Source organism: Chiloscyllium plagiosum, unplaced genomic scaffold (assembly GCF_037043375.1).
Source record: "Chiloscyllium plagiosum isolate Xiang-an unplaced genomic scaffold, Cpla_swu_hap1 HiC_scaffold_2, whole genome shotgun sequence".
NCBI classification, from domain to species: Eukaryota; Metazoa; Chordata; class Chondrichthyes; order Orectolobiformes; family Hemiscylliidae; genus Chiloscyllium; species Chiloscyllium plagiosum.
The window spans coordinates 19,195,555-19,220,042 of record NW_028270140.1 but is presented as its reverse complement, the minus strand read 5'-3'; the positions used below and the strand labels follow the sequence as shown (position 1 = coordinate 19,220,042).

The 24,488-nt window shown below is 40.7% G+C and overlaps 1 protein-coding gene across 6 annotated transcripts in view; it reads left to right on the top strand.

Annotated features, from left to right (window-relative positions):
* ttc39b (tetratricopeptide repeat domain 39B) overlaps nt 1–24,488 on the top strand; it is a 130,026-nt gene that overhangs the window by 98,726 nt on the left and 6,812 nt on the right. For all 6 annotated transcript variants that reach the window (XM_043720582.2, XM_043720574.2, XM_043720557.2 and 3 more), the window contains 11 exons: nt 80–182; nt 298–363; nt 2,452–2,560; nt 3,159–3,226; nt 5,823–5,882; nt 7,110–7,271; nt 15,163–15,254; nt 17,270–17,390; nt 20,222–20,333; nt 21,067–21,184; nt 22,436–22,552. In XM_043720582.2, the coding sequence (XP_043576517.2) occupies nt 80–182; nt 298–363; nt 2,452–2,560; nt 3,159–3,226; nt 5,823–5,882; nt 7,110–7,271; nt 15,163–15,254; nt 17,270–17,390; nt 20,222–20,333; nt 21,067–21,184; nt 22,436–22,552 (1,128 nt within the window). The remainder of the gene's footprint in view (nt 1–79; nt 183–297; nt 364–2,451; nt 2,561–3,158; nt 3,227–5,822; nt 5,883–7,109; nt 7,272–15,162; nt 15,255–17,269; nt 17,391–20,221; nt 20,334–21,066; nt 21,185–22,435; nt 22,553–24,488) is intronic.

Genomic DNA, 24,488 nt, shown 5'->3' with positions numbered 1-24,488 from the left:
GGCTCTTGCGTAGAGGTTATTTGCTTATGATTTTATTTAACTTATTTATTGTTGCTAAATATTTGATCTTTTTGTTAAGAGAATGTCAACAAATCGTACAGATGACACAGGACCGGGTCAAAACTGAAGTCTACTGCCAATTTGAAGGAGGAGTCAAGCTAGGAATTGGAGCTTTTAATCTGGTATATTGTGCCCACATTACATAGGAATTGCCATTCTTTTAGTTGGAAAATGTTTTTGCATTACATGTTTGTTACTTGAGTATTTTGTTCACATTTTTTCACCCTTCCCACACAGATGCTGTCTCTGCTACCTTTGAGAATTCTTCGTCTTCTTGAATTTATTGGATTTTCGGGAAATCGGGTACGTGTTAATAAGCATTTCTGTGTGAAAAAAAATGTTCTCTGACTTGCAGCCCGAAGATTCAGCCCTGCTTTCCCATAGTGTCTTGAAATGGAACTGTGATTTGAACACTCTCCTTGTGCCCCACCTGCTGGAAATGAAAGGGCAGCAGCAGCATCACTTATGATATCACCATCTACTGGCAAACTGCGGTAGTGCTCAAATTTAGATTAGATTACTAACATTGTGGAAACAGGCCCTTCGGCCCAGCAAGTCCACACCGACCCTCCGAAGAGCAACCCACCCAGACCCATTCCCCTACCCTTACCCCTTCATCTAACAGTGTGGGGAATTTAGCATGGCCAATTCACCTAACTTACACATTTTTGGACTGTGGGAGGAAACCAGAGCACCCAGAGGAAACCCACGCAGACACTGGGAGAATGTGCAAACTCCACACAGGCAGTTACCTGAGGCGGGAATTGAACCTGAGTCTCTGGCGCTGTGAGGCAGCAGTGCTAACCACTGAGCCACCATGCCACCCACTTGACTTCAGCTCTAATGAAGAGTCATTTAGACTCAAAATGTTAGCTAGCTCTCTCTCTCCACATGGATGCTGTCTGACCCGCTGTTATCCCCAGCATTTATTATTTTTAGTGTTCAAATTTCAACTGACAACCATTTTGTCATTGGTCTATAATATCCTTTTCGGGCGCAACAACAATATTGTGCCAGATTTTCTGAGGAATTGATACTTAATTACATGCTTCAGGTTGAGACTTGAGGAGGAACCTTGGGTCAGGGTGGGTTGAGCGTAATACAATTGTGTGCAAAGATAGCATTTAAAGCACCGAGGATTAATGTGCTGTACAGGAAGTCATAGAGATGTATAGCACAGAAACAGACCCTTCGGTCCAACTCAGCCATACCAACCCAATATCCTAAACTAATCTAGTTCCCATTTACCTGAGAAACCTTGCCCTGGATCCACATTCTCCAAGTGTTCACCTTCTTTGCAACCTTAGGTTAAACCTGCCATCAGGTGGGCTGGTCTCCTTGCGGTCCCCTGGAGTTAGGAAATCTGTCGTCAGACTAGTTGTACAACTAGCCTGCCTAGTTCTAGCATTGCTTCATGAGATGGGTGTTTTAACTTGTGGGCAACTTTCAATGCCTTCCATCCCTCATCCCATTTTCATCCTCACATGCAATATGGGTACAATTACAATATTTAAAAGACACTTGAATAGAGATATGAATAGAAAAAGTTTGGAAGGATATGGCCAGGAGCAGGCAGGTGAGGCTAGTTTAGTTTGGGATTATGTTTGGCATGGACTAGTTGGACCAAAGGGTCTGTTTTCCTTTCAATACAGATCTTTAGATTAGGTACAGATCCTTCATCCCTGTGTTAGTCATGTTATTCCTAGTTATTGGTTCGGAATGATTGGCAAATCCTGAGCCATGCAGTTTGATTGATCTGGGACAGAGGAATCAGAAAGCCCAATAATTGAGGAGTTGGAATCATGACCAGGACATTTAGCAGCAATTGGTCCAGAGATTGAAATGGTAAGCATCAGCCTTGTATGGGCGAACATTTTAAGATAGTTCTGAATTCAGTTTAAAAATGTTAAAAGGTTACGTCAGGATAGATGGAGTGAAGCTGTTTCTCTTGGTGAGAGAATCGAGAGCAAGGAGGCATGATCTTAACAAGACGCAAAGTGAACTTGTCTGTTCAGATGTTGAAACCAAGAAGCACCTTTTACACATAACAGGTTGTTAAAAACTGGAGCATTCTCCCCACAAATGCGGGGGATACTGGATCAACGTTCAAGACTGAGGTTGATAGATTTAGGGTTATCAGAAGAAGTGGGCTAATGTTTCTAACTGAATGGTGGAGTAGGCTAACAGAGCTGAATGGCCATTTCCATTTGGAGTCAGAGAAGGTCATTCAGCCCCTATTCTATTACTGTCAGTAGAATCTTCTTTTAATGATATGTAATATGTGATCCAAAATAAAGATTCATAATTTTTAATAATTATTTACTTATGTCCTTTCCTAGTTGTATAAGTAAATTGGAATTGTGTTCATTTATATGTCACTGTTTGCTTCAGGATCTGGGGTTATCCATGCTGCGAGAAGGTGCCACCACTCATAGCTTGAGAGCTGTACTGTGTGCCTTGACTCTACTGATGTATCAGACTTACATCACTGTCGTCCTCGGTAAGGTGTCTCTTTTTATCTCTTCCAATCTTTGCCTTGGCAATATGAGAATTGGAGGTTTCCTAATCAAATCTGTAGACAAGACTCAACATTGTAGAAATCAGTGCAGGTTTATGTCTTGTGAACAGATTAGAGAACTTTAGTTGGTAATAATTGCTGTCGAGAAATCGTACTATTAACAATTTGCTTACAATACACAGCTGGTTATGGTATTATCTACATGATGGATATGGCAGAGTGGTTATATCACTGTTGAGTAATCCAGAGACTTCTGGGGGGTGTGAAAGATTGGGCAATAGCTGTTATCCTTCAGCTGTTAAACCAGATCATCCTCATCCTTATCACCTTGCTGTTTGTGGAATGTTGTCCTGTTGGGTTCCCTCATTGCAACAATGTCTACATTTCAAACGTGCATAATTGTGTGTAAAGCAATCTGGTGTGCCCTGAAGTTGTGAAAACTACTACAATTAAATGATTTATTTCTGTTCCTTCTTTGAATGATTTCTAATGGAAATAATACTTCCGTGTCCAGTCCATCCAATTGTACCTTCTTGAAGAAAAATGTAGCTTTTTCTTAACTGTGAAACTTTATAAACAGGTGCGGGTGAAGGCAACCTCCAGGAAGCTGAAACACTTCTTCAACCTTACCTCGAGAAATATCCTACTGTAAGTATTGAAGAAAAATAATTCTAACTTTCTGCTTTGTACTGAATCTTCAGCCGCATCGTCCATGACCCTGATATTAACAATTGCATCAAATGTTGTGATTTGAAGAAACTGTCCATTAAAACATCTTTAAGAACTGCTGAATAACAAGCACTCAAATTCTAACCATAAACTTTTAGTAATACAATATAGATTGCTGCTGGATTAGCAAGCCTTGTATTTTACTACCTTTCCTTAGTTACCTTAAGAATGCATAATAGAACCATTTAGATTAGATTAGATTAGATTATTTACAGTGTGGAAACAGGCTCTTCGGCCCAACAAGTCCACACCGACCTGCCGAAGCGCAACCCACCCATACCCCTACATTTACCCCTTTACCTAACAACATGGGCAATTTAGAATGGCCAATTCACCTGACCTGCACATCTTTGGACTGTGGGAGGAAACCGGAGCACCCGGATTTAGATTTAGATGCTATCTACCTTCCCTTGGGAAAAAAGAACCGGAAATGACATCATCCCCCTTAAGAAACCAAGACCTATAAATAGAGAGGTGGGACATACCACCAGCACTTCACCAGAGACTCTCACTGATGCTGTTATCTAGTCATGGTGACAAAGCATCTGAAAACAAACTTTCCAGCTCAACGAGCAAACTTACATGCTTAGCACTGATCATGTTTCGGGGAAACTGTATGACTTGCCAGGGCACTTCTGAGAGTAGTTAAGAATCAACCACTATCTGCTGAACAAGTGCCATATAAAGGCCAGACAGCCTCATAACAGGTTTTACTGATTTCCCTTTTTATATGAAGATTTTTTTAAAAATAACTAAATTCAAATTTTAATTACTGTGAGGCGATTTTAATTCCTATTCTCTGGTTTATTAGCCCAGGGATGTGGGTTATGAATTCAGTAATGTTACTGTCTGTGATCCACGAGATAGTGTATAAACTGTTGGCACTACTTGTAACTTGTTTTATTATTAGAATTGCAAAGCCAGTAAGCCAGACTGCTTTCTGCTATCCCTGGATACCTGTACAGAAGGAGGGAAAATGGGACGGGAGGCCAATTTTGGATATCCATCCCTGAAGTCATCGGGCTTCCTCATTCTCTGTCTCACTCTGTTCTGTCTGTCTCCCACTCTCTCTGGCTCTCTCCCCCAAGCCATCACCACTGCTTAAAAAAAATACTGATACCCCACCTTTTCGTGCAAACCTTTTTAATTAATTGAAATGATTGCAAGGGCTGACAATTTCCCTACGACCCATTGGCCTATTGTCGACTTCAGTTAAAACCAAAACTGGGGATAAGGATAGCAGTACTTAATGCAGTGTAAAGCTACAATAGGCTCTGTTGAAGGTAAAGATGCCTGATGGTGGATAGCTCTACCACCCAACTGCTATTTAGTAAAACAAGTCCTCGGCTTGTCCCGAGTCCTTTAATAAACTGCCTTGTGAAATCTTAAGAGCTTTTACTCCCCAATAGCTGTTGCTACTTCTCCTACTTCTTAAAGTGCTGTTTGTACTTAAGATCTCTTTCTTGGCTGAGCTGGGAGCCCTCTGTGTGGTGGAGACCCCACTGAGAGTGCAGACCTCAGCTCTAACTCTGGTTTCACAAGGAAAATGATTTGGAGGCACATCAAGTTTGGGATGATTCAGCTCGGATCCACGTCCAAAGTTAAATCATGCCGAAGACTTTGTGAGAAAGTTAAAATGTTAGAAGAGAGCTGCTATCAACTTATAGATTGGGGCCTTGAAATGTTGACAGAGGTTTCTGGTCTGAGAACTTGAGAGTGGATTTTTGTTTTTTTTTTGCATATTTCTTATACCAGTGCTGTCACCTTCTGAGTCATGACATGGGCTCAAGCTCCACTTCAGTGTCTTGAGAACATAATCAAAGCTGACATTTCAGTGCACCAATCCGTGAGTTCCGCTTTATCAAAGGTGCTGCTCTTTGGAAGAGATATTAAACCCAGGCTCCATCAACCTGCTTAAATTGATGTACGAGAAGCTGTTGCATTGCTTTGAGCAACACTAGGGGAGCACTCCCATTATCCTGGTAAACCTCAACCCCAACACCTAATGCTTTTTGTTTTACTGCTATTCTCCCACCTGATGCCCTCATCCAGGCCTCAGTTTCCTGATACTGTTGCCCTCAGGCAGCTTCATGGTGAAGAAGATTTAAATTCCAACCTACTGTATCACTGGCAATGGCCATTAGACAGGTCCTGATAGTTGTAAACAAACTGACTGTTACGTTTCCTACATTACAATGGGAACTACACATCAAAAGAACTTAATTGACATTTCAGATGCCCTGAACTTCTTAGAGTTCTCGCTTCCTCTTTCATTTATTTTATTTCCTTTCTTTACTTTGTTTTCAATACAAGGTATCAATCTTAGAGCATTGCATTTTGCAGTTCAAGTGTAGATATTCACTAATTTTCCAGTCATGTCGCTCGGTGATTAGTTTTTAGGGAATTTATTATTCAACAATGCAGTAAATTATATATTTGAAAATTCTGCAGACCATTAATTGAACATTTTGTTGCATACGTGATGTCAATAATAAGCTTTGTCCTTTGCCTTTAGGGCTCCATTATATTGTTTTATTCAGCAAGAATAAAAGTACTCAGGGGAAACTTTGAAATTGTGAGTCTTTTTAATTTCATTTTGAATGTTGCAAAATGTATGACCAATTCACATGTTGATTTGGTATGTGTTCAGTTCATAACATACTATTTAATAACCTGTGGACTGTGTTAGTGAGATTTACTTTGTATAATTTATGTGCTTTACTGTAATTTTGGGGCTTATACTCTCCTCATACAGGACTTGCTTTCTTACTGTGTTGTTAAGTCAGAAGGGTTAGTCAGCTTGACCAAATTGGCTGAACTCTAGACCGGAGCCAGTAATTTTAATTTTAATTTTTGATGCAGTTGGCAGCTGGATATTCTGAAGTAGGGAATGGGCAGGAAAGTGGACGTGAGGGATGTCAAATAATCCATGCTCCTGTTAAATGGTGAACCAGGGTCGAGGGGCCCAATGGCTCATTCCCGATCCTCTTTATTACAGTCTAACAGTGTTTCAGAAGTTACTTGGTTGTTGTGACATATTCTTGGTGGGGGGGGGGGGGGGGGGGTGCTTGTAATGTTTGAGTACTATTTTTTTTCCTCTGGATTTCTCTTTATGGAAAGGATTTTGAGATTCAGTTATGTTTTAAGGGATATTTTTTTAATGCTGTGATATAAATTTGAGTTCCAACAACCTACTAAACTCACTAGAATGCGTGGGTTCAGTGGGCAGACAGAATTAGCCTTCAGTCCTAATCTAATGTGAAGATAAAACACTACGTGGTATAAACTACAGAAGAGTCGGTTCTCATACAATGCATGTTTCTTCAATGCAAATTGGCTTTAACGCAATTGAAGAATTTAGACCCTTATTTGTAGAACACAAATTTTCCTTACCTATATTGGCGATAATGTGATTCTGGCCCCATTAGTTTAAATGGCATGACTATTGCTCGATTTTCTTATAATGTGAGATCGCATGAGAACAGAATTATTGTGTTATATCAGAACCTGCTGTATTTGGAAGCAGAGCAGATTTCTTCTCTTCAATATTCTCGGCAGTAATTTCTCTTCTGGGAGAAAGGAAAATCTGAATTGTTTGTGGGAGCTTGCTGTACACAGCTTCATTGCTGGGTTTCCCATTTGGTACAAAACTGCCAACACATTAAAAGTAGTTCATTGGCCAGGGATTACCTTGGAATGTTCTGAGGTTATGAAAAATACTACCTGAATGCAAATCTTTCTCGACCTTGCTCTTAGTTCATCTTGATTACCTGTTCTTTTCACATTTTTTTAATGGAAACAGGCTCAGACAAAGTTCGAGGAATGTATTGCAGCTCAGGAAGAGTGGAGACAGATTCATCATCTATGTTACTGGGAGCTAATGTGGAGTTACTGCTTTCAGCAGCAGTGGCTGAAGGCATATCACTTTGCAGACCTCCTGTGTAAGGAAAGCCGGTGGTCCCAGGTAAGTACATTTGTACGCAAGTGCTGTGCAGATGTTCTTGGAGCCTGTCTGTCTAATTAAGACAGTCTTGAATTTAGCTACATTTTATTTGCCTATTTCCCGGTGATAAAATATTAAAATACTATACTGCAGTGTAAGTGTTGAAGTATGATGGAATCCAAGATCCAATCTGAAATCCAGGCTGAAATTAAGTTTGAGAGTGATTTACTAAATTCCACTTCTAGGTTTTTTTTATGAGACTAAATTTGGATATGAGTGTAAAAGCTGGAAGGGATAGCTGCTTGGGGTACATCAGGTTTCCATTGTGATTATGTTGTTCTCTGTGTGTGAATAGAACAGCAGCTTTTAGGGGTAACTGGCCAGGTGGTTCTGAAGTCTGCCAGGACTTTCTGTGCTCCAAAATCTGGTTCACATACTTAACAGCATTCATCCAGCCCAGAAGCTTCAGTCAACCTCTGCTCATCACCCTCGCCCACCTCTGCTATGTCCAAGACCAGGCAAAAAGCAGTGCCACACTTCAGAGATGCCTTCCTAGAAGTTGCGCCTGATGGCTGTCCAAGTGAAAAGGGAGTTTCTTTTCCTTCGGCATGGCAACAAGAGGCCATTGTACAGGATTGTCACACACAAGCTGGGTGGTAGGCAGGTCCATGAGATGCCTCATGTACAGACAGATTAGATTTCTGACAGTATGGAAACAGGCCCTTCAGCCCAACAAAGTCCACACCGACCCTCTGAAGAGTAACCCACCCAGATCCATTCTCCTAACCTATATTTATCCTTTACTAATGCACCTAACACTATGGGCAATTTAGCATGGTCAATTCACCTGACCTTCACATCTTTGGATTGTGGGAGGAAACCCACACAGACACTGGGGAGAATGTGCTAACCACTGAGCCATCGTGCCGTCCCTTAAAAACAATGTCTGTCACTTCATTGCAGCTATCAATGTGGTACTACTTTACTTTCACATCTACTTTGGTTCACATTCGATTCATAAAAGGATATACAATGCTCGTGTACCATCAGCTCACTGACATTTCATTCCACCAGGCAGAATGAATACACCTCAGTGCTTTTCATTAAAGGCTTGCGTGGGGCAAGGGTGCAATACAAAGACAGCATTTTGAGTTAAGCCCCATTTAGCAATCCACTTCCCTGCCTTTGTTTAGCCTTGCTGACGCCCTCTAGTGTATTAATCTCATGTATTTGCCAGACAGGCTAGTGGGCCTAGTCAGGCATTACCACAGACGCTAATTGTTTACTAACCACAAGCCAGGCTGCGTATGACTGAGCTCTGTCATGAACTAATCCAGATGGAGAAACTTCACTCCCCAGTGCTACAAATCTTTGAACAAAGAAACAGCTTGGTTATGAAAGAGCCAAGTTAGTTAAGAAGTTTGTAATTATGCAAGTTTGAAGGAAGAAGTTTATCCTGTCAGATACAGGAGGCCTGTATGTTGTTGGGGCTTGGGTTTGTGAACACATGGGCTCCCTATTTTCAACTGATCGGTTGTGCACATGTGAGCACAATCCCAGTGGAGGTCTTGATGCCACTCTCAGTGGACTGGGCTGGTAATGAGTATTCATGACATGCTAATGATTGCAAAAAGGGGTTTGGTCTGGAATACAGACTGATGTGAAAGTTTCTGACAACTTAATAGTAAAACTTTAATCTGCCGTCAGGAAAGAAGTTTTGTCTTGCCCAATTAACTTGTTTGCCTAAAAACTCTAAGTTGCCTTGGAAAATTCTGTCCTATGGTCTTAAAACTGAACAAATAAAGGCATGTGGATATGATGGCATGGTTTTCTGAGGTAGATTGGGAAACTAGGTTTTGGGAATATTTAAATAAATCATTCATAATTTGCAGTGGTTATAAGAAATAAAGATATTTGTGGGTGGCACGGTGGCACAGTGGTTAGCACTGTTGCCTCACAGCACCAGAGACCCAGGTTCAATTCCCGCCTCAGGCGACTGACTGTGTGGAGTTTGCACATTCTCCCCGTGTCTGCGTGGGTTTCCTCCGGGTGCTCCGGTTTCCTCCCACAATCCAAAAAATGTGCAGGTTAGGTGAATTGGCCATGCTAAATTGCCCGTAGTGTTAGGTGAAGGGGTAAATGAAGGGGAATGGGTCTGGGTGGGTTACGCTTCAGTGGGTCGGTGTGGACTTGTTGGGCCGAAGGGCCTGTTTCCACACTGTAAGTAATCTAATCTAATAAATACAGCACAATCAAATCTAATGAGAAGTTAAAGGTAGTACTTTGTTAAAGGAAGAGGATAATGATGTAAAAGTGTAAGCCTGAGGATTGGATGGATTTTAAAATTCAGCAAAGACGGACAGTGACTGATAAATTAAAAGAAAATAGGAATCAGTGTAAACTGACAATGTGTAAAAACAAAAAGGAAGAAATTAATGAGTAAATTTGGATGCCATAGAGACAGGAGCAACTATAATGAGACATAAGCAATGAGGTTGACTCCCAACTACTCCCTGAAATGGCCTAGCAAGCCACTCAGTTGTATCAATTGCTACAAAGTCTCAATAAAGAAATGAAACTGGACGGATTACCTGATGTCGAACTAAACACCGGAAAAGTCAATGGGAAGGTTCTCCTTCCTTCCTTCTGGGGGCTGTGCCAAATTGGGTTCTGTGCCATTAAGTTCCTGGTCTCATTACAGCCTTTGTTGAAACATGGACAAAAGAGCTGAATTCTAGAGGTAAGGGTAAAAGTGAGATCCTTTGGCGCCAAGACTGCAGAGATAAACTCTCTGCTGCTTGGAGATTTTGCTGGCATATAGGAAGATGGTTGTGGTTATTGCAGATCAGTCATCCAGCTCTTCTCTACAAGAGCTCCTTGGGATAGTATCCTAGCCCTGCCATCTTCAGCTACTTACTCAATAACCTTCCCTCCATCATAATGATTGCACAATGTTCAGTACCATTCATGACTCCTTAGATATTGAAGCAGGTGATGTCCAACTAGAATAAGACCTGGACAAATAAATGCTGGTCAGCCAGGAACACCCACATCCTACAGTATCTAGGCTTGGACTGACAAATGGAAAGTAGCATTCACGCCACACAAATGCCAGGCAATGACCATCTTCCGTAAGCAACAATCTAACCACTGGCCCTTAACGTTCAATAGCATTAGTATTACTGAATCGATCGATATCCTGGGAGTTACAGTTGACGAGGAACTCAACTGGACTCCCCATACAAATACAGTGGCTACAGGAGCAAGTCAGAGTCTGGAATTGCTGTGCTGAGTCACTCCCCAAAGCTTGTCCACCATCTACAAGGCTCAAGTCAGGAGTGTGATGGAATAATCCCCAGATGCCTGATGTGTGCAGCTCCAATAATACTCAAGAAACTTGACATCATCCAGGTTAAAGCAGCCCATTTGATTGGTTCCACATCCACAAGCATCCATTCCCTCTACTACTGATGCTCAGTACACACTGCTGCTACTATCAACAAGATGCTTTGCAAAAATTCACCAAAGATCCTTGGATAGCACCTTCCAAACCCATGAACACTTCCATCTAGGACAAAGGTTGCAGCATACATGGGAACACCACAACTTACAAGTTCCCCTCCAAGTCACTCACCATCCTGATTTGTAATATGTTGGTGTTCTCCACTGCTGGAGAGTCAAAATCCTGGAATTCCCTCCCTAACGGCACTGTGGGTCCATCTACAGCACATGGACTGCAGTGCTTCAACGAAGCAACTCACCACCACCTTCTCAAGGGCAAAAAACTAGGGATGAACAATAAATGCTGGCTGGCCAGTGACACCCATAACCTACAAGTGAATTTAAGAAAAAAAGAAATGGCAGACATTTAACAAATACATTGTCTCAGTCATTGGAGGGCTGAATTGCCTACTCCTGCTCACATTTCCGATATACTTATTATGTTGGAAGACAAAAAGAAAACATAGTCTAGAAATAAGCAGAATCAAAGATCCTGTAAAAGTGAGGGGCTCAAACATAACTGCATTCATAGAAAAAATGTACTGGGAAGATTAAAGAGACTAAAGCTTGACAAATCTTTGGAACTGATTGCCTACACCCACGAAGTTTCAAGGATGTTTACTGAGATAGTTGATACACTGAAACCAAAGTCTCTTAGAGACTGCTGCACACATCAAATCCCAGTGGATTTGAAGGTTGAAGGTAGCAGGCATCCTGCTGATCAAAAAGTGAGGGAGTGAGAGAACTGGAAGTTATAGCTTAGTTAACTGATATAAGCTGAATGGTAAATGCTGGAGCTTATTATGTGGGGATGACAGAACACTCAAAAAAATCAGGATGCATTGCAAGAAATCAACACTAACCTATGAAAGAGAAATTGTGTTTGATAAATCTTTACGGATTTTGAGGATTTAAGCTGTTGGCTGAATAGGGGAATTTAGTGGACGTAGAATATATGTATTTTCAAACAGCATTTAATGACATGCTGGCCAAGCGATTATTATACAATGTTCGGGCTCATGAGAAAATGGGTGATATATGGCCATTCTGACCATAAACTAATCATTGTTAGGTTGGCAGACTAACTATCAGTGTAGTGCAAAGATCAATGATTGGGCCTTAGTTAGATACAATCTGTATTAATGACATAGGGCACTGGAAGTATCCAAGTTTGCTGACGCTGACAGTAAGGAAAATGCACGGGTGCTGCAAAGGCATTAGGTAGGCAGGTTAAATTAATGAGGTAAAAACAATGACTTTTGTCCGAAACGTCGATTTCGCTGCTCGTTGGATGCTGCCTGAACTGCTATGCTCTTCCAGCACCACTGATCCAGGTTAAATTAATGAACAAGTATGCGACAGCTCGAATGTATGTAAAGAAATTTGAAGTCATCCACTTTAGTAAGAAAAATAGTGAGAAGCTAATAAGTCTACATATTCAATGGGACCTGGATATCCTCTACATGAATCACAGAAAATTAGCACGCAGGTACAAAACGTAGTTGGGCAGCAATGTTTGTGGTCTGTTGGCCTTTATCACAGGGTTTCAGAGAAAATAAATCTTGCAGCCAACTGAGTAAAGTTTTGGTCTCTTTAGGAAGGATCAACTTAATTGCCTTAGAGGGAATGCAATCAAGAATGACTATACTAATTCTTGGTCTGAGAAGATTATCCTGTAAGGAGGGATTAAGGTAATTTAGGCTGTTGTGTATAGAATTTAAAAGAATGAGACGTGATCTAATTCAAACAGAACAGAGACAGAATCTTGTTGTAGCAACGAATATCCCAGCAACAGGACTTGAGCTCAGAAGTGGAACATCTGGTTACACAAAATTAAACTGTGGCTTGACAACATGCCATGCATTTCAAGGGGCTAGTTGTGTGACGGGTAGGAAGGAGATCACCAATTTTGTGTTCCTAGGTTGTTTGAAGATCTGTACGCCATATTTAAGTGCACATATAGTCACCACAGAGTGGCTCCTTAGTACCTGCACCTCTGTCAACGTGGGCCTTTGAACCGTCATCCTTGAATTTCCTTCTGTCACCCTTAAAATATCCTCTCTTGTTCTTGATTCTACCAGCATCATGATTGACCTACATTCAATTACTCATAATCTTCCCTCTGTTATGCTAGAGCTGCGTTTGAAAGAGATGGACATTCCTTCAGTTTTCTACTTCTATCCCTCTATCTTCAGCGATCCTATTTAGGGCCACCTCAGACAGACATGTCCTCACCTCCCTGGGCAGCTGCCATCTGAGCTTAGTCTAACAGCTTGGCATCTTCTCCCCAGTCCAAATGTTTCCCTATACAAGAAAAGCAGCTCTCTCTTACCTGGAGGCAAGGTAATGGGGTTAATTTTCCATGACCACTCCTGTGACCATTGCCCTCCATCCCCATTTCCAACTTACCTGACACTGGGTCAATTGAAGACTCCTTATACCCCATTCTATTTTTCCAGTATTTTTTTTCACCTGCCAGGAAGGTAGGTAATTAGGCTCTTGGTGGGTTGAGGCCCTTAACTGGCCATTAGTTACCCACGTGAAGGCCTGAAATGGTGATGGAGTCAAGAAAATTACCTTTGGATCTTCTCGCCTAGCCCTTAATTGCTGAGGTGGTAAGAAGGCCGTAGCTCTTAAAGGTCAACTTGCTCAATTATTTGCCTTCATTTCCCTCCTGGGAAAGATCAATTACACCCGAGGTATCACAGTCTCAGAATAAGGATTGTCATTTAAAACTGGGATGGGGAGAAATTTCTTCATTCAAATGTTTGTAAACCTTTGGAATTCCCTACTGCAAAGGACAGTGGATGTTGAGTTGCTGAGTATATTCAAATCATAAGTAGTTAGACTTGTGGATTTTAAAACAAAAGGAAATTGAGGGAAATCGACAAAGGGAAATTGATTTATAAGATTAGATTACATTACAGTTACAGTGTGGAAACAGGCCCTTCAGCCCAACAAGTCCACACCGACCCGCCGAAGCGCAACCCACCCATACCCGTACATTTTACCCATTACCTAACACTACGGGCAATTTAGCATGGCCAATTCACCTGACCTGCACATCTTTGGATTGTGGGAGGAAACCGGAGCACCCAGAGGAAACCCACGCAGACACGGGGAGAATGTGCAAACTCAATAATATAATTGCCTCACAGCGCCAGAGACCGGGAATTGAACCCCGGTCTCTGGCGCTGTGAGGCAATTATATTATTGAATGATAGGGCAGGTTCAGTCGGCTAAAAGCCCTACTCGGGCTCCTTTTCTTGTGATTTCATGACAGCTGGTGTAAAGTGGTTGAAGTTGAAACTTCTGCAGGAATATAATACAAAACCTATGTTGTAAAATGGTTTGTGGAGCAAGGATCTTGCAAGGATGTAAATAACACCACTGGCAAAAGCTTGCTTGACTTTCATAAACACATCTGATAACTAATACTATTATTTGCTGGCTATACTGTATATGGATGCCAAATACTCTAATGCAAATTGATTTTGCATACAAGAAAAAGCACTTGCAGAGACACGTGGCAGTGTAGGTGTTTTAACTTAGCCAGTGTCAACAAAGCCATTTCAAATATCATTGTTCTATTTCCACACAATAATCATCAGCTACTAATTGTTTAAACTTACAACTGAACTAATTATTTAAAATTCTTGTATTTTGAATTTAATGAGCTTATTAAAATGAATTAGGAAGAAATGCATTTCCAATTAAAATTATAATTTTGTTAAAATCAGTTTCCTTTATCGCTTTTTGAGCAGCAATTGTTCATGTGCAGTCACTTTAATGTAGGGATTGCTGCTCTGTTTGAGATGCTGACCTTGACATAAGTGACACCAACAATTTGGGTTCAATTCCCACACAATCTGAGCACTCTCCTCCTCAACTTCTCCCCTCGCCTGAGGAAAGGAGACCCTTAGATTAAACCACCACCAGTCATCTATCTCTTATGAGAGAGCAGCCCTATGGTCTGGTCAGACTATAGCGACTTTATTTTTACCATTCACAGGAGATATAAAAGCACAACTCCTCTCATTTGGACTTAGATACTCCCAGAACACTACAGAATAAAAACAGGACAGCCTCCCCTGTCCCTATCCAATATTTAACCAACTGCAATAAAACACATTATCTGTTTGATTTTCATTGCAATAATGGCACTTTGCACAAAAATGCACAAGATCTTCAGGTCATGAAAGTTCTTTATCAATGCCAGTTCTTTGTAATATTTAAATAAAGAAAATGATGATAAGTTGTATGATATGTGAAATGTGTCTATCATTTTGTGAATGTAAATCCAAGAAACATTTTAAAATCAGTTGCAGATGCCCTTTAATAAGTGGTAGAATATCATGTTGTCCAGTAAAGGTGGAAGACCTCTGACATGAGATTACTACTGTTGCTGCAGGCAATCTACATGTTTCAGAAAGCTGCAATTCTCAGCATGCTCCCTGAACAAGACATTCAAAACACAGGCGAGAAAGTGGAAGAGCTGTTCAGGTGAGTGAGTGTTTCATTATCATTATCAGAGTTCTGACTTGATATAGAGTCATAGAGATGTACAGCATGGAAACAGACCCTTTGGTCTGACTCAGCCATGCTGACCAGATATCCCAACCCAATCTAGTCCCACCTGCCAGCACCTGGCCCATATCTCTCTAAATCCTTTCTATTCATATACCCATCCAGATGCCTTTTAAATGTTGCAATTGTACCAGCCTCCACCAGTTCCTCTGGCAGCTCATGCCATACATGTACCACTCATTGTGTGAAAAAGTTGCCCCTTAGGTCTCTGTTATATCTTTCCCCTCTCTCCCTAAACCTATGCCCGCTATTTCTGGACTCCCCCAAGCCAGGGAAAAGACTTTGTTTATTTATCCTGTCCATGCCTCTCATGATTTTATAAACCTCTATAAGGTCACCCTCAGCCTCTGACACTCCATGGAAAACAGCCCCAGCCTATTCAACCTCTCCCTATGGCTCAAATCCACCAACCCTGGCAACATCCTTGTAAATCTTTTCTGAACCCTTTCAAGTTTCACAACATCTTTCCAATAGGAAGGAGACCAGAATTGCATGCAATATTCCAACAGTGGCCTAACCAATGTCATGGACAGTTGAAACATGACCTCCCAGCTCCTGCACTCAGTACTCTGACCAACAAAGGAAAGCATACCAAAAACACCTTCTTCACTATCCTATCTACCTGTGACTCCACTTTCAAGGAGCTATGAATCTGTACTCCAAGGTCTCTTTGTTCAGCAACGCTCCCCAGGACCTTACCATTAAGTGAATAAGTCCAGCTAAATTGTTGAAGTAATGTATGAATGAAACGGTCTGCAGCTGATCAGGATCACTTGTGGCAAACATTTAGTTCCTCAAAAAGGAAGGCTGCCCAAACAAAACTATTTGCAGTTTCGGGTTACCTGATTGAAATTCTGACTGAGATTTTTTAAGTACTGCATTGTATTCCACCATTTCTTTCTGATACATGGCCAACTGAGAAGATTGTTTAGTAAGTTTTTTTCTTTGATTTAACTATGATGAGCAGTTGAGGATCATGCAGTGATCCCAAGAATTAATCATGCTTTTTTTAACAAATTCAAGAAATTGTGGGCGGCACGGTGGCACAGTGGTTAGCACTGATGCCTCACAGCGCCAGAGACCCGGGTTCAGTTCCCACCTCAGGCGACTGTGTGGAGTTTGCACATTCTCCCCGTGTCTGCGTGGGTTTCCTCCGGGTGCTCCGGTTTCCTCCCACAATCCAAAAATGTGCAGGTTAGGTGAATTGGCCATGCTAAATTGCCCGTAGTGTTAGATGCAGGGGTAAATGTAGGGGTATGGGTATGGGTATGGGTGGGTGCGCTTCGGCGGGTCGGTGTGGACTTGTTGGGCCGAAGGGCCTGTTTCCACACTAAGTAATCTAATCTAATCTAAAAAAAAAAGCACCCTAAATAATGTATTAGGTCTAACTTGTTAAGTCCTGCAGATATTGTAGACAAAATCAAATGTTGGCACCATTGTCTTTCACCTTTTCCCAGGTACTGTACTCAAGAACAAAGTTCAACTCCTTTCTCCTCTATCCGCTCCTATATCTTTCTGTGTGGCACTGAAGCCAGCCTGCATCCTGTTTTTAATCCTACAGTTGCATCGAACTTAGTTTCTATTCTTCTTCTTGACCTTTAAGAGTATGCTGTAAGGCAGTACAGCTCACTGAGATTCTGTTGGCTCTTAGAAAAGGCTATTCATTTAAGTTTGCTTGCCTAATCTTGTCCATAGCTCTAAAACTAACACTGATTCTAACCTCCATTCCTCTGCATCTTCTCCCAACTCTCAATGATACTGTCGAAAGCACAGTGAAGCATTTTGGGAGGATTTACCACACCACACCATGACTGCAACTTGTTGCTGTTGTTCTCTTTCTGCAACCAAAATATCTTGCTTTTTTCATGAAGAATTGCAATATTTATTTGATTATTGAATCTTCTGATCCATGACTTTTATTTGGATTGCAGAAAAGTTGAAGGTCTGAAGCAGCGAATTGCTGGAAAATCTATACCCACAGAGAAGTTTGCAGTGAGAAAAGCCAGGCGCTATATATCACCAAACCCTGTTAAACTGGCTGTGCCTTTGCTGGTGAGGAATTTTTTGTTTTGATGCACATTTTTCAGATGAAATAAATTTTTAAGATAAGTAGGCTGGGAGGGGTAATGCCTCAATTCTGTCGGTTCAGAAGCTGAAGTATTAAGTTATTGGTTGAATGTACTGAGAGCCACTGAATAGGAATGACTCCTTTTTCAATAGGACCAACTTGGCATCTTCACTCAGGTCCAGCAAGTTTCCCTGTTGGAAGGGGAATTTCACAAAATTTAGAAGATTAGAATCCCTACATTATGGAAACAGGCCCTTCAGCCCAACCAAGTCCACACTGAGCCTCCGAACAGCAGACCCATTCCCTTATCCCACATATACCCCTGACACTATGGGCAATTTAGCCTGGCCAATTCACCTGACCTGCACATCTTTGGACTGTGGGAGGAAACCGGAGCACCCGGAGAAAACCCACGCAGCCACGGGGAGAACGTGCAAACTCCACACAGACAGTCGCCCGAGGCTGGAATTGAACCCGGATCCGTGGTGCTGTGAGGCAGCAATGCTAACCACTGAGCCACCATGCCACCTATTCTTATTCTGTATCCACAAAATTTATTTTATGACCATTTGCCCATAATTCTGGAATGAACTCATTCTCCATGCAATTAAGATTAACACATTCCTCTGGAAAAATGCACAGTTATGTGCATTGGAACTTCATTATGTGGAAAACTGGATTTAGAAATGTTGTTTTTGTTAAAATTGGTGTGTTCAGATCTGGATCATTATCCAGTATTTTGTTTAACAATTCATTTTGAAGCTTTTCGCTGTAAAAGCTGATTTCCTGTACTATGTTTACTATGATGCATTACTGTATAATGCAGCACAGGAACAGGCCCTTTGGTCCACCAAGCCTGTGCCGATTCCTAGTCCTTATTTGGACCTGCTTCTTATTGCCCATACGTAGTTTCTATCCCTGTATTCGCTTCCCATTCATGTGTCTACCAAGATACACCTTAAATTCTGCTAACATGCCTACTTCCACCATCTCCACTGGCAGTGTGTTCCAGGCACCCACCACTTTCTGTGTGAAACAGTTTCCCTCCACTTCTCACCTAAACTTTCCCCCTCCCATCTTGAACCTGTTCCCTCTTGTAGTTGATCTTTCTATCCTGGGAAAAAGCCTCTGACTATCCACCCTATCTATGCCCTCAAAGTCTTGTAGACCTCTATCAGGTCACCCCTCAGCCTCTGTCTTTCCAGTGAAACAGTCTGAGTTTATATCTGAAGCTGAGGTATCCAATTTGGACAAATGGAATCTTAGTGCCTTTATGATGTTTAATTTTGAAATTTGCACTCCCCCAACTAAATAAAATCCATTAATGAATTAACTAGAATAAGTGGGAGTCTAAAAAGCCAGGGACAGTGAAGGAAAGGACTCACTGCAAGTATGATGACAGTAAATTCTGAGCAGAACAGGATATTAGTCTTCCCAATATTTGTTCTCCTGACCTCAGCAAAAGGGTGGTATGAGCCCTGAATCCTGAATCTAGTTTTGATTGCTGGGGCTATTAGTCAATTAAAGCTTAAATGCCCCCTCACTCCACTGATGGATGTCAGTGTGTCCCATGTGTCAAGTGTTACTAATGCAGTGTTAAATCGTGGACAATGAATTGTATGAGGAGTTTCCCTAATTTACAGTGCTTCATTATTTGCCCAAGTATATTAGCTGCTATATTGTGCGTCCATTGCAAAAAGATACAGAAATGCCAGCAGGATAAAAGCCCGGGTCGAACTCCTGCAGCATTTTCTATCCATGCAATGCCATTATAAGTTGTGAGGCGGAAGGCCATCACCTCCCATCCTGCCTCCAAATTGAGGCCCTCACGTGGCCAATTAATGACTACTTAACTTTATCCCTTCAGTGGTGGTATTGACCAAAGGCATTTAGTACCTGATCAAGGGAGGTGACATCAACAAACAGAGTTGGGTGGGTGAGGGTGGGGTGGCCCTGCTGAGAGCCACCCTTCAATGTCCTGCCACCGATCACAAATAGCGTTATCTTGCAAAACCACTCTCACCATTTCTTACCTGCCGCTTGGGTTGCTCTTCAACCTTGAAGCACCCAGTAGGTGTCATTCTGGTAACAGCTACAGCCTCCCCTATAGTGATTGGCTAGCTGCTCTTGGTAGGAAGGATTTCCATTCCTTGGGTCCTAGATTGGGGAAAGACTCACTACTAGCCTGAGTGGCATTCTCAAGGAGGGGACACTGATCTCCCACTGACTCTCCAGCTAGCAGTCCAGCCCAAAGTATGTGAATAAATAGATTTCGTTTAGCTAATTCAAAGGTAACGAACAGATTGATGACATATCGTCAAAGGTATCGCCAGACAACTTAGTTCGAGTCAACTAACGCTTTATTTGTTATTTAAAGCAAAGATTAAAACCAGCTTCAAGCAATGACGTTAGTTATCTTTTTCTTAGAAGATGGGCATTGCTGTCAACATGGGCATGTATTGTCCATCCTTAGTTGTTCCTTAAACTGCTGTGATCCATATGGTGAAGGTACTTCCACATCTCTGTCAGGTCAGAGGTTCTAGAATTTCGACTAAGTGGCAGTGAAAGAATTTGATGAAAAATGTTCAAGACAGTTTAGTGTGCATTTTGACGAAAAACCTGGAGGGAAATACATTCCCTTGTACCTGCTGCACTTTTGCAAAAAGACAGCAGAAATTGCAAGATGGTAGATGCTGTGGAAGAAACCTTGGCAAGTTGGAAGTTTGATTTGAATTATACAATTTCATTCTATTACTTGGTAATATTTATTGATTATTACTAATTTTATAAATACTGTAATCTATTTCCCCGACAGGAAATGATGTACGTGTGGAATGGATTTGCAATACTGGGTAAACGAGCAGACTTGACTGAGAACATGCTGGTTACAATAGAAAAGGAAGAAATAGAGTTACAAAATCACCCCAGTGAGTACATTGTAATGTTGCACACAAAGCACATGTCTAGTATGTTTAAAAACACCACTCAGAGAGCAAATCAGACTAAAACACTTGCCTTCTTACCTGGCTGAGTTCAATGGTCTGCGAGAAATGCATTGTTTGATCAATGTTTTCTGTGGATTGCTAAACGTGTGGAATAATTAGAGGAAAATACATCAGAAACAATAAATAGAGTTAGAAGTGAATTCTGGAAGGTCCTGCTTTGGATATGGTTACCTTGGATATTCTCTGCTCCAATAACTGTAGAAATGGTAATTTTGCCTCAGAAACTGACCAAATCTAATTCATGCCTGGTAGCCTTTTGCAGGGAAGTACACATGTAAAGATTGGACAATGATGTACATTGTCAAAACTCATCAGTGATCTTTGTGTCTGCCTCTCTCTCAGTTAATTTTTTTTTCCCTGCTCATCTCAGTTACATTTCCTGACCTTGTCTCAGGCCACATCTGAAGAAAAGCCAGCTGGCAGATGTTACTGATGTGGCTTGGTATTGTTGAGCTCACTCTAGTAGGGAACGTAAATACAATTAGGACATATTCAGAATATGCAGGATATTAAATGTAAATTTAAGGACAAAATACTGTAAGCTATAGCGTAACAAAACAGATATTACAGCTGATAGTTTCAGTAACAATATCAATATCTCGATTACAAAAGTTGTTGAACTTTCTTCATTGTAATGATTCACTTGCCTCCAAAGAGCCTGTTGAATATCAAGCAGATGATGAGAGTCTGGTACAGCTCCTGAAAGGGCTATGTCTCAAGCATTTGGGCCGTCTCTTACAAGCTGAGCTCTGCTTTAATCAGGTGATTCAAAGGTAAGGTGACTTGTCGAAATACTTCTGGTGAATTAAAAAACCCATTTATCAAATAATCATGTTGTCAGACAGGATAGAGATACATCAATGGATAGTCAGTGCCTGGCCCTAGATAGTTAATTGATAGAATGAGCAGATAAAACATGCAGTTGTAGTCAAATATACTTAAATAAAGAAGTGCAGCAAAATTGAATTAATTTTTTTAAAAAGTTCTACTAGGAAAGAATTTATTCAGTATTTAAACGGATACGTTCACACCAGCATTGAAACACAATCATATCCAGTAATACTGTTTAAATCTCTGTTGTGTATTAATTTGTGTATACTTTGCAACAGAAACTTACATTTATATAGCATGTTTAGCAAAAAAGAAACACCCCAAAACACTTTATAGGATTGTCGATATATTTAATCAACCTGCTCAGATATGTCTTGACACATGTCTCGGCCAGGTTTTGACTATCACTGTACAATCTCACAAAATTGGTTCTCATTCAAAGATCACTCTGGGTTGGCAGATCCTTACTGACCTCCTATTCTCTTCAGCTGTCATGCTCTGTGTTGCCAAAGCCAATTCCAAGCTTTATTTAGTTCTTCTTCAAGCACAACATTAGCAAATAAAATGGTAGACCCCAATGGAAACATTGTTGACTATAATGTATAACTTTAAACTTTATTTCTTTATTTTTCTACTTAATATTAAGAAGGACTTTGATGTTTAACTTTATTTCTATATTTTGCTACTTCGTATCTAAGATTTTGTACCTTTGTACCTAAGATGGCGCCAGGAATGGCGACATTATACACTTGTACTCCTGTATTTCTGTATTTGAGTAAACATGACAATAACATCTAATTCTAAACTGCCTTACTGAAGATTTTAATTTTGATAATGCAGTCATTCTGCTATCCAGCATTAGACAAGCTACTATTAGAGATCAACTGAGAAAAGTAAATAAATAATCAAGAGTATGAATCTCCAGATTTATGTTTTTCCTACAGGTTTTAAATTGTTGATTTCTGGTTGTCTGGCATCTGCACTTCTCACACTCATAATAAACACTTACTTAATTTACTTTCATTTACTGTGACATTTGGGACTGTGGTAATCTATTCAGACTTTTGTAGTATCAGGAGTAGTGCGTCAATTTGAATATCTTAAAATGCATAAAAGATGGAGTTTGCTTTTTGATCGTTGTGTATTCAGGATTGTGTTTGTAAATATTTGAGCTTTCTGTTTTATTTACGTAGTGAGAAGAGGATAAGATATGACCATTATTTGGTGCCATTTACTCTTTATGAAATGGGATTGTTATACAAACAGCAAGGACACAACGATAAAGCCAGAATGTACTTTGAAACTGCAAAGTAAGTGCCATAGAAAAATATTAAATTTACAACAGTATTATCAATAATTAATTGATTGCTTTTCATTTCTTCTTCCTTTATCTACCTGGGGGATAAACCAATTAACAAAAATCATACTGGAATTCCAATGTTCCAATGTTCTTTCTATATCCTGTAACTGGAATGGGCTTTTTCTCTGATATCTGAATTGACCACTGGTCCTCTTCTCTAGTAGAGAAAATGGGAAGATTTGAATTTCCGATAGTAACATGAGTGATCTTGTGATGTTCCAAAACATTCTATAGTGAGTGAAGTATTATAGAGTCATAGATATGTGCAGCATGGAAACAGACCCTTCGGTCCAACCCGTCCATGCCGACCAGATATCTCAACCCCATCTAGTCCCACCTGCTAGCACCCAGCCCATATCCCTCCAAACCCTTCCTATTCATATACCCATCCAAATGCCTCTTAAATGTAGCAATTGTACCAGCCTCCACCACATCTTCTGGCAGCTCATTCCATACACATACCACCTTCTGTGTGAAAAAGTTGCCCCTTAGGTCTCTTTTATATCTTTCCCCTCTCACCCTAAACCTATGCCCTCTAGTTCTGGACTCCCTGACTCCAGGGAAAAGACTTTGTCTATTTACCCTATCCATGCCCCTCATTATTTTGTAAACCTCTATAAGGTCACCCCTCAGCCTCCGACGCTCCAGGGAAAACAGCCCCAGCCTGTTCAGCCTCTCCCTGTAGCTCAAATCCTCCAACCGTGGCAACATCTATGGCAATCAATTTGCACACAGATGCAAGTATGTTCCACAAACTTCAATGAAATAATTATAAAGCTATCTGTTTTAGTAATGTTAGTTAAGTGGCAAGTATTGACCAGGCCACCCGTGTTGATCATCTTGTGGTGCCATGGAAGCTTTTCGAGGAGAGGGCTTATGGGACCTCGATTTAAATTTTCATTCAAAGGATGGTGTCTCTGTTAGCACACTACCTGTATCTGAATTATTTACCTTTCCTCATGAAAACTACATATTTTAATTTCAATTATTGAAATTTACTCTTAAAATAAACACTACCTTCACAGATATACGGTCAATTTGATTCATTCTACATAGCATTAGGAATTGGTCTGGCCCACTGAACACATTGAAGGCTATTGTTTCTGATAATACCCCTGTTATAATGATGGAAATTTTCACCGGAACTAATTGTGTATCTGATTATATCTGAATGTGAAAAATTATTCTGATGTGCAATGAATTTTCCAAGAAGAAACATGGACAAGAATATTGCTTACTGAAAGAAAAGGACAGAAATGTTGAACTTCTCACCATCATGAATGTTTTTATCCATGCTACTCATATCAGCTCACCCTCCAGACTGCATAATTTATGGCATGCAACTTGGCCATTGCAGATTCAGGGTACCTGGTCTTGAAACAGACCAGGCCTGCCACTGACATGAACATACAGATGTTCCACAAGTGACTTACCCATTCCATGATCTCAAATTAAAATGAATACCAAATGCCCAATATATTACCTTCACCCTCACTGGATGCCATTTTTGGCTGGAGATTCAACTGGATTCAAGCAATCAGGGAAGACTCAATCCATGATAGTTGATTTAATATTCCTCAATATTTGTCCTCATAATTGAGTTGCAACTTGAATTTGCATTGGGTGAATGTCAAGAGGACTTTGGCTTATGATATAAACAGAACAAAACACTTTTCTCATCCAATTGAATTCTACTTATGCTGACATGTTAATACAAAGTTTATCAAAATGACTGGCTGAATATATTGCTATTACCTGTGAGTGTGAAACCCTCAGTTTAGGGTCAAAGGTTATCTATCCAACCATCATTGTTCCCTAATCTTAGTGCCTGAAGTACTACAAACCAGAGAGATTTCATGGGGTTATTAAATATATTTGGTATTTCC